The following is an 11,456-nucleotide window of genomic DNA, read 5'->3' as shown; positions in this document are numbered from 1 at the left end:
TTTTTGTTATATATTCTTCTTCTTGTGTGATTGTAATGAGTGAGGATGTGGTGTTTTCTTATCAGGCACAACAACTGTTTCAAAGAGATGCCCAGACAATTACCCCTGAAGCTTTAAAAAGTGTTAAAGCTGCACTTGCAAACAGTGAAATAGAACACAAATCAGAAACAAAGAAGAAAGCCATACCTCGAAAAGCAGCAGGTCAAGCATGGGAGGATCCTACTTTGGCTGAGTGGCCTGAAAGTATGACCACTTTACCCTTTTATCATTAATCAAAAACCATAATTCTTATGAAGCTTATGGTTTTTTGCAGATGATTTTCGTTTATTTTGTGGTGATCTTGGGAATGAGGTGAATGATGATGTTCTTTCAAAAGCATTTTCAAGGTTTCCTTCCTTTAACATGGCTAGAGTAAGTCTCTTTATTCAACTTTAAACTCTTATAATGCTCAAAAATTGTTATTTGGTGTACATGTGTATGAGCCATTTGCATGTCCTCTTCAGATGTTTGTTTGAACTTTGAAGTCATGGAGCACTGCCATATCACCTTTAAGTAAGGTAGGATTTTTCATACATGGTTGTCAACAGGTTATCACATTCCACTATTCTTCAGGTGTTGTATTTCATGGAGGGCATTCATGTCTTTTTACCATGTGGGTGTGACAAAATATTGAATTTATGTTTATGTATGTTCTGAAAAGTATCATCATATCTTTATTTGGATTTATGATCCAGTTTTTATGATGATTGAATCATAAAGAATCATACTTTATTTGTTTTATATATATACACACACATGCATTATCCTAGGGGTATTTTTGATGATGAAATGAGGAGGAGGGCAATCTTGTCTTTTTGAACATAATTTTTTATGAAATGGTTTTAGGTTGTGAGAGATAAACGCACAGGAAAGACAAAGGGATATGGATTTGTGAGTTTTGCTAACCCCACTGATCTTGCAGCTGCTCTTAAAGAAATGAATGGTATGCTCTTTAATCTATTTCAATTCCTTTTTTTTTTTTTTTTTTTTTTGCATCTTTATTATTTTCTGTGTTTTGCACCACATTTTTTTTAGCATTTAATTATTAAAAGGCTTTTAATTTTAGGGAAGTATGTTGGAAATCGTCCAATAAAACTGCGTAAGAGCAAATGGAAAGAGAGAACAGATTTCGAGGCCTTAGAAAAGCAAAAGGTAAATTTTCATTCATTTAACAATTAAATAACATGTCTTAACAATTCAGCCATTTTCATTTTATTTTTATTTTATTTTACACAGCAACGGGCACAAAAGAAATCGAAGCTCCCAAAGAAGAGTGTCCTTCATAAGTAAGACCGGATTTACATATGTGTGAAAGCTTTGAAGGATTATTACAATCTAAAATGTTATCATATCAGTGATGTAATAAAAACATGGCAAGATATTTATGGGTCCCACTAATTTTAGTTATTTATATGTATTTTTAATAGATCAGTATATTTGAGATTAAATTGATATTAATGCATATTGTATATTTATTGATACTAGATTCTCTTCTTTTTGCAAGCATTTTTGTTTTTTTTTTAATTTTATATAAATTAGGGAAAAAAAAACTTTTTGTATCTAGTTATAACATTTCTAGCTTTCTATATTATACATGTTAAAACAATTATGAAAAAAAAGAAGTTGAAAAAGCAACTAGAAATTAATAGCGTCTCCAAATATTTAAAAGCCTTTCATTATGAATGAAAAATTAACTTCTTTCAAACTTAAAAGGCAAAATTGTGGATGTTTAGTATCTTGTTAAGTTAGAACTTGTCATTTTTGGATTTTGGTTTATGGGATTGAATAAATCTTTCTAGAACTATTCTTGACGGGGTGGTGAAGGGATAAAAGTCGTAGTTTTTGTTTTATTGGTATCAATTTGATTAGTCTTAGTCATAAGCATGTCAAATACAGTATAATCTCTTATGTATATAATGTGTTATGTATGTAAGCTTATAAATAATACAACTTGGGAGAAGACATTGGTTGTGGTTGGATATGATATCTAAAGATGAATACATTAAATCTCTTGAGATGATGTCCATCCATGGCCACACATCAAATCCATTATGATATTGCTCTAGCGGCATTGGGATCAAATCGTAAGTGACATTGCATCCTGTCTTCGGAAACCTGCTTCATATATTTTACCGATTAACTAAATGTAAAGAACAAAAGAAAAACAAAACTTAAAATTAATGTTCTTTTGTAAGAATTTATGTCATTACTACCCGAACTCAAGTGGAGACAAATGGTTAGGAAAAGAAAAGCAATCTTCTTCTTTAGCAGAACTATCTTCATGAATTGACAAATTTTTCATAGAATATTGACTTTCCATGTTTGATTTGTTTGACTTTTTCTAATTCTCTGTGTTTAGGATGCCTTACAACTGATACAAGAAACTCTTTTTATATTAAATCCTCCCGCCATTTCATCTTCTCCATTTAATGTGTTCATCGTAAGGTAGAAAGAAATCTTGTCATCCTAGGAAGAAAATGGTTCCATATAAAAAATTGGTGGGCTTCTAGATGGAGGCTGGAATTCAACAAATCAATGTGTGCAGTCATTCAACAAAGAGCATTATAGTCGACATAAGCATTTCTTGAAAGATGTTATTGACAGGTTTGTTATTCTTTATTTCTTTTCTTCTTCTTCTTTTTTGGTGGACTTGTAGATGGAGGCTGGAAGTCAACAAATCTTCCCATCCTACGAAGAAAATCATTGCATTCTTTTCATTTTTGTGCACCATATTTATTTACGTTGAACCTAATAATAGTTGCACAATAATTTTTGTAGTTGCACATAATACAAAAAAAATGATCTTGGGAGTCGAAATCGAGTAGTGGCCCGGGACACCTACCACTTCCTCCACCGAGACAACATTTACTATCTTCAATTGGTGAACACGTGTTAGAGTTTATTGGCTAGAAATGGAGGATAATTACTTGTATATTATGTGCAAATGTTGATCGAAGTTTTTATTATTATTTAGTCATAAATCTTTGATTTAAAACAAAATATAAGAAGTTTCCCATGGGTTATATTTAAGGAAAATTATTTTAAAACTAATATAGTTTTTTTTCGGTTTAACAACCACCCATAGAATTTCCTGATCTAAATGTGAAAACTGTGCATTTTTTATAAACGCCCACACCTACCACGTATAGAAGGTTTTATCATGATTCAACTACATTCAAAATCAAATCTGAACACTGTTTGAAATGCCAATGCAGTTTCATATTATAACCGAAGAGTTGCCATCGATTTTGCTACATTGATCGAATTGCATTGAATGGAGGGAGAATTAAATGTAGTACTATCTTTCACACACTTTGTTCAAAGATGAATCCACTTGTTGTCATTTGGCATATATGATAGACAATGGGTCGTGGGGTTGAAAACGAAAAGCCATGGCTGCAATGGGTTAACACCCTAATCATGTAATTAAAGTTCATATAGTTCATGTTCTTTTAAAAAAATTGCCACATCATCAATATAATGGGGAAACTCCATATTTGCTTATTTTGTACTTTAGCTAGATTTGTTTGGTTTTCTCTTCTGGGCAGGAATGTCAATTATTTTCATTTGACAAGTCTCTTCTTGATCAAGTGAAAGTGGAAGTGCAACAAGTCTTCGGGCTTTGGAGTATTCCTCAAATAGTGAATCATTGGCTACATTTGGAGCCGAAATGGAGGCAGAGGACGAAGCTGAGATTAATATGACATGTCTCCCCATAACAATCCTAGTGAGTATGAGGGACTTGTTCGCGATCACTTGGATCAAGATCTTAAGGGCTCCCCATTATATGTATTAAGGACCAATGATAATTAAATCTATACTATTTAATTTACCATCTTTATATTATTGTTTTAGTAAATACAGCTGTAAATTATTCAATCAAAAGCTTACCTAGTTTAGCTCCTAGTTTATCTCCTTCTCATCTATATACATCGGTTATATAGCCTTCTCATGTACAATTGATTTTAATCGAATGAATATACACTTTCATAGCAACCCTAAATACTTTATATGGTATCAAAGCCCCAATTACTCTAAAGAGTCAATCCTACATCTATCTTTTCTTCTTTCTTCCCTCGTCACTCACAATGACAAAAGCCACAATCCAAGTCACAGCAGCGACCCACTTTCTGATCAAACTTACCACCAATAACTTTCTAGTTTGGCGCCGTCAAGTTGAATCTACCCTAATAGGGCTTTAACTTGACACTTTCATCATCGGTGATCAACAGCTGCCTAAGCGTTTTCTAGATGATAAAGACAAATCCAAACCAAACCCAAAGTATCTTTCCTGTTACCAACAAGATCAAACTATTATTAGTGCAATCCTTGGTTGTTGTTCTGATTCCATTCAACCCTTGATCTCATCCGCCACTACCTCACGAGAGGCCTGGGATCGTCTAAAATCTAGCTTTGCCAGTGCTTCTCGATATTGTAACATCCCAATTTTCAAGACCAAAAATTTTGTTTTTAATTAACTAATTTGTAATACAGTTTACTGAAAAACATCAACGATTCGTATCATCTCATAAAACATTAGTCGTGTGTCTCAAAACCAAACATAAAATAGAATAATGTCATAGTACAATCCCATGGATCTCAAAATGCGGAAATCATGTGTGTGCGATGCGCTGCTACCGTGCCGGCTCTTTCCCCTTCGCTGAAGAGGTACCTGAAACCAAACTGAAAACTGTAAGCACGAAGCTTAGTGACTTCCCCCATCATACCACATACCATACATAACACATACTGCCAGGCATATCTGGGTGCCCGACCTACCCTGCTGAGCATACCGGGGTGCTCAACCTACCCCTGCTAGGCATCCTGGGGTGCCTAACCTACCCCTGTCAGACATACTGGGGTGTCCGACCTACCCCTCCGGTTTATCTCAACTGGTTACGGGGACTATTTCACCCTCTAGTACTACCACGTAAAAGCATAGCATAAACATACTGTTAGGCATACCGGGGTGCCTAACCTACCCCTTGGCTCTATTGTCCTGATACGGGGACTATTCCCCTTACTTTACTAACACATAACATCATATCATATTATCACATAATCGTAGCAGATAGCAACATACCAGATGATTATCACAAAGACAATCATCTCTGCTATAACCCTTACTAGTGGGCCGGCCTTGGTGCCTTAGACCCACTTCTACTGGAAGGTAACTCACCTCGATGTCGTGTAGTGTCTGCACAGTCCTCGATACGGAAATCCACTCGTCTTAACTCCTCAATCCCTACACAACAACCTTCCTCAATTACTAATTCATACTCACAACCCTCCCTTACAAGGGTCAACTCAAGTCCAGGTCAAAGTCAAAGTCAAACCCTAGTCAAAGTCAACATCCAGTTGACTCGACTCGCCGAGTTGGTCCACCAACTCGTCGAGTCCCTATCCTTACAAAATGCTACAACCTCGACTCTACTCGTCGAGTCTAGCAAGAACTCGACGAGTTCTCCTTCAACCATAACATCGGGACCATCTTCAACCGACTCGCCGAGTTCATCCTTGAACTCGTCGAGTTCATCTTCATCCATATGAATGTGTCCAGTCTATGACTCGCCGAGTTCTCCTTAAACTCGTCGAGTCCGTCTCCATGGGGTTGGGACATTGCCTTGAACTCGCCGATTTTGTTCATCCACTCGCCGAGTTCCATGATTTCTAGGTCCCTAATGAGCCTAGACAACTGAGTGTTCTTCTATCTTAGCATCTGGTCCATCAACAGAAAGGGTTTGATGGGAAATACGACCCGACTCGCCGAGTCCCATGAATGACTCGCCGAGTCCCTCTTTGTCCAAAACTATAAAGTCGATTTCAGTGGGTCTTAATGCATCCAAATCATAGATCTGACCTCCTAGGGTCCCTTTTATACGTAAAGCTACAAGCTTGATGTCCATGCATGGGATTTTTGACTCAAAAGGCTATGAAATGGGGTTTATGTGGTGCATGGGCTTCCCATGGCCATAAAGTTGGCACATTTATGCCATGGGAACCCTCAATGGTTCTAGATCTGGAGTGTAACTCCATGATACACACCCAATCCAAATATGGCCTTAGAAATGCCCAAAAATGATAAGATCTAAGCCCTAGAGAAGATCCATCAAATGAGAAGTCAAGATTGAAGCTTTTTACCTTGAATGAGGTGGAAATGAAGCAAAACTTCTGGATCTACTAGCCTTCTCTTGATCTTCCAAACGTCCTTCTCTTCTTCAAACTTCAAACACACAAAAATGGCACCACAAAGCTCAAGAACACTCAATAAATGGTTAGGGTTTCGAGTTAGGGTCTTCTGGAAGTGATAGGGGCGATGGGGGCTGGGTTGGGACAAGATAAGGTGCTTAAATAGGGTGCAAACCCTAAATATTAGGGTTTCATCCAGACAGTCCTACTCGCCTAGTCGGGCTCTCTGACTCGTCGAGTACGTTATTTAAAACCCGCGTCCAAGAGTCTAGTCTACTCGACGAGTTGGGCCTCCGACTCGCTGAGTCCCCGCGTGTAAAATGCAATTACTTTTATTTAAAATACGTATCGGGATCCGGGCATTACATAAATCGTGTTAAGTCCAAACTTGTCAAAAACCCGAAGGGTACTCGCTCAATAGTTGAATATCTCCAAGACATGTGTGTTATTGCTGACGATCTTGCACTTGCACAAAGCCTTGTCTCCGAAAAAGACTTGTTTGTTCATATTTTATCCTAACTCGTTATTGAATATGGAACCATTGTTGTTGTCATTAAAGTCTGTGAAACAATCTTCTCCTACTCAGAACTATTCGATAAATTGAGTGATTTTGAGCATGACCTCAAGGAGAACATAACCTCCTCTAATCCGGTCATCACCACAGTTGACAACCGAATCGGTCACAAGGAAAATCCGATGGTTCCTACTCTCAACGTGCCTCTACCAATCGACATTCAAGCCATCAACGCAACTTCACAAATCGACATAACTGGTCTTCTTCAAATTCAGGAGGTAATCGAAATCACAAGCCTAACACCTTCTGTCAGTACTGTAATATCCTAGGCCACATCACTCGTGAATGCCGAAAGCTATCTCGTTTCCTGCGAGAAAACAATGTTACTCTCAACAATAATCAGTCATCTACTCCAGTTGCCAATGTCACCATGTCTGGTCCCTCTTCTGTGTCTCCACCTTGGATGTTTGACAGTGGAGCCTCCCATCATGTCACAAGTGGCCACTCCACTCTTCACAACGTTTCTGACTATGGTGGACAAGATGAAATAGTTCTTGGGAATGGTAAAACCTTGCAAATCTCTCATGTTGGCTCTAAACGCATTCACACACCACTTAAAACTTTACAATTACCTAATGTGTTATGTGTTCCACAACTGAAAAAGAATCTTATTTATGTGGCAAAGTTATTCAAGACTAACCAAGTGTCTGTTGAATTTTTTGCACGTTTCTTTATTGTGAAGGATCTTCGCACGGGGTCGCTTCTCATGTGGGGGGAGAACCATAAAGATGTCTATTATGCCAACCTACCACCTCATCTGCAACTGAAATTCACCATTAAAGCATCCCAAAGTCAATGGCATCACACCTTAGGTCATCCGTCCACCAAAGTTTTCAAGTGTCAGCTTTCTAAATTAGGCCTTAGCTCTAAACTGTCTGATATGCATTGTTCATCTTGTTCAATCAATAAAAGTCACAAACTACCTTTTGGCTCTAATTCGTTTGTTGTCTCAAAACCATTGCAATTACTTTACTCTGATGTGTGGGACCCGGTTCAAAACTCTATTGATAAATTTACCTACTATGTGATTTTTGTGGATTATCTTACCAAATACGTATGGTTTTATCCCATGAAAAAGAAATCTGAAGTTGCCACCATTTTTCCTCAATTCAAACTTTTGGTTGAGAAATTCTTTCAAACACTCATTGTATCCATCTTTACTGAAAATGGTGGTGAGTACATAGTTCTATCACCCTTCCTCAAAATTCATGGAATCTCTCACTATACAACCCCACCTCATACACCTGAAAAAAATGGTGTCGCTGAACGGCGACACGGACCTATAGTCAAAACAGGCCTTGCCCTCCTCCACTATGCCAAACTTCCTTTAACCTTCTGGTCACACGCGTTTGAGACAACAGTCTATTTAATCAACCGGATTCCCACACCAATCCTCCATAATCAAACCCCGTACCAACATTTATTTGGTCAATCACCCAATTACAACAAACTCAAACCTTTCGGGTGTCTATGTTATCTCTGGTTGGGCCCCTATACTGTCTCTAAACTACAACCAAGATCCACTCCCTGTCTTTTTCTTGGTTATTCGACCTCTAAATCTGCATATAAATGCTATGACCCCCTCACCCATCGATTATATCACTCGCGACATGTCCAGCTCATTAAGAATTAATTCCACTCCCTATTTACATCCCATGATCCCTTACTTACACCTGGCACATTTCTCATATCAGCACAATAACCTCCTGCATCCTCCTATACTACCCTATCACCCGCACCTGATACAAATCCTATCACCGCCAACACCAACACCTCCTCAACAACAGCCACCGAATGAATATACACTTTCACATCAACCCTAAATACTTTATAATAGGAACATCCCAATATGGAATTTTTGAACTCAAGACATTAGAAAGAAAGGGTCTATTGCAAGATAATATTATGTGTGGGGAGAACAATATTTCTCTTATCATGGAAGGTTTTTTTTCCAAGTACGAATATGAAAGTGGAGGCATACGACTTCCTTGAGGGTAATGTGGAGCTGGTGGGCTATTTGCACCATTCTTTTCAACAGGATATCATGGATAGGGGGTCGACATTTCTTTATCCTGGATATAGACCAAAGTGGTAAGAAATTAATAAATTTACTGTGAATTATACTCTCGCTCTCAAGTTCGAATTGCCTACATTAAAAGATCATGCTTTCTTTTCCTATTAGACACTTCTTAGGTCTTCGAACTAGTCATTAGTGGTCAACTTCATTGGTACCTTTTTAATATGTGTTATGAACACTTTCATTAAAAGTGTCTCATATTCTCATTAAAAAACAAAACTTGAACAAGTAGAACAAATGGTCGAACTACAAAACTTTATTTTTCATTACTTCCATGGTTGTGCCTCATGGTAATTCAACACTCGTACTATTGAAAGGGTTTATGGTAGAGATGTGGGATGTTCTCATAAGTGCCCCTTTTTTTAATGATACTATAATTGATATCCATTCATTCTCTCATTTGGTCTTATCTACATTCCAATAAATTCATACACTTCACAGACGGAGAAAAAAACAGAATCTTGGTTAGGGATGGCAAAAGAAACCGAACCCGATGGTGAAAACCGAAAATCGACATATTAGGGTCAGGTTTGGGGTCGGTTAATCAGGGACGGGATCGGGTTTGGTATGCTCTTAGAAATTTTTTGCGGGTTCGGTTACGAGGATGGTAAACATAATACCCGCCTCGATTACCCGAAACCGAAACCCATTACCTGAAACCGTTCATATGATTATATATATATATATATATATATATATATACATATATATATATATATATATATATATATATTCTTTGACTTATCTTCTTTGTTGTGAACGATTTGAAGATAATTTCTTGAGATAGCTTCCTGTTTTATTTGTGGTGCTAGTGTTTTGCCATTTTTATTCATAGTACTTAGAGTAATAGTGATATTATGATTTTTGAATGCTAGTGTCTTTATTGTTGTTTTTTCAGTAGTAACCACTTATGTATCACAACAAGTACGTCTTCTCTTAATGGTTTTGTACGTTATTAAAATTATTTTGGATATGAATTTATGCTTGCATCACTAAGTCTAATGGTTTTGTATTCTCATTGCATCAAAGTTATTCTTAAATTGAATGTTGAACTGGGATCTATGTTACCTCGTTGGGATACCCGCAGACCCGATAGTGCTTTGTAAACGGGTACCCATCGGGGATCGGGCCGAGGATGGGATCGGTTTTCATATTTGGGGACGGGGCCGAGATTACCAAAACCCGTCCCAAACCCGCCTCGTTGTCATCCTTAATCTTAGTCAGATCAAGTTATTATATACTAGTATTTACGAAGTTATTAGATACTAGTATTTACCATATTGTCAGGTTAGGATAATTTCCATATTATGTTTGATATGGTCTTTATATATGACTATATTGTACTGATGTGAGATATACTAATACTCCCTCCTAGAGACGGAGGCTCAATGAGGATAGGAATGGATGTGTCAAGCCATGGGGGTGTTAGACGCAGACTCTAGTACCATGTAAGATATATGTGAAGTCTCATATTAACTCTCCAAATAACCCTTTAGAGAGAGGGTGAGACTCCAACAAATATAGACATAAGAGATCGTGTGGCACCGATTTAGGATACACTAACACAAGTCAAGATATTTTATTACCATTGAAAGAAGCTCATCCAAAGGGAGAGCTAGAAAGAATTTTTAGTTTTGTTCTTGTTCTTCATTTCCTTCTTGCCAAAGAAGGGAATCACACACACAAAAACATATATATATATATATATATATATATATATATATATATATATATATATATGAAGGTTCTAAATAACGTTAGTCGAGACTTGGTGGCAATGTCAAACCTCAAGTTTTTACGAGCTATGGCGAGTCACGTCGTTTTAGGGCGTGACTTAAGGCGACAATTTTATATATAATTAATAATTTTATATGCATTTTTCTAGTATTATTCATTTTTATATACATATATAACTTAGGGCGGCATTTTATTAAAGCTTGGCAGCAAGTACAAGCCTTAGAGTCATGCGCGCCATAGCGAGCTTTTTAGAATCTTGATATATATATATATATATATATATATATATATATATATATATATATATATATATATATATATATATATATATATATATATATGGAAAAGTTCAATAGAGAACCATTATTGATCAAGAAACCAATTTAAAGCGTCGAAATTTAAAGCGATCAACGACAAAAGCAAAGGTTGTAAATTTTTACAATAGACGCACATGCACCGGATTATAACAAAACTTACTTTCTTTCTTTTTTTTGTTTAATTTTTTTCGGCCATGTTTTTTATCCGAAAAAAAAAATCGAATATACCATTGTTCGTGATTTTTCGTCCTCTTTTCATAGAGATCCATATAGATATATAAAAAATATTTTTTTTTTTTCAAAAAACTCACTTCATTTTCTTTGTTTGTTGAAAAGTTAAAGTCTATTTTTTTGTAGAAAAAAATTAATAAATATATTAAAATTCATTTTTTTGGTACTCTTTAAACATAGATTCATATTGATGTTAAAAAAAATCAAATTTTCAGTTCAAATTCATATTGTGAACATGTTCAGATTCACATTTTGAACCTGTTCAGATTTACATTGTGAACTTGTTCACATT

The 11,456-nt window shown here is 36.4% G+C and overlaps 1 protein-coding gene across 2 annotated transcripts in view; it reads left to right on the top strand.

The window, feature by feature from the left end:
- LOC145156321 (uncharacterized) overlaps window positions 1–1,465 on the top strand; it is a 2,239-nt gene extending 774 nt beyond the window's left edge. The window contains exons 2-6 of one of the 2 annotated variants that reach the window (XM_079075744.1): window positions 66–243; window positions 314–411; window positions 886–982; window positions 1,106–1,191; window positions 1,276–1,465. In XM_079075744.1, coding sequence (XP_078931870.1) covers window positions 66–243; window positions 314–411; window positions 886–982; window positions 1,106–1,191; window positions 1,276–1,329 — 513 coding nt within the window. In that variant the 3' untranslated portion in view covers window positions 1,330–1,465. Of the gene's footprint in view, window positions 1–65; window positions 244–313; window positions 412–885; window positions 983–1,091; window positions 1,192–1,275 lie in introns of those variants that run through there. The other variant, XM_079075745.1, reaches the window with a different exon arrangement.
- Window positions 1,466–11,456: the final 9,991 nt, after the last annotated feature.

This window comes from Lactuca virosa, chromosome 2, assembly GCF_052849685.1.
Source record: "Lactuca virosa cultivar CGN04683 chromosome 2, Lactuca_virosa_CGN04683_v6, whole genome shotgun sequence".
NCBI classification, from domain to species: domain Eukaryota; kingdom Viridiplantae; phylum Streptophyta; class Magnoliopsida; order Asterales; family Asteraceae; genus Lactuca; species Lactuca virosa.
This window is presented reverse-complemented; position numbering and strand designations above follow the sequence as displayed.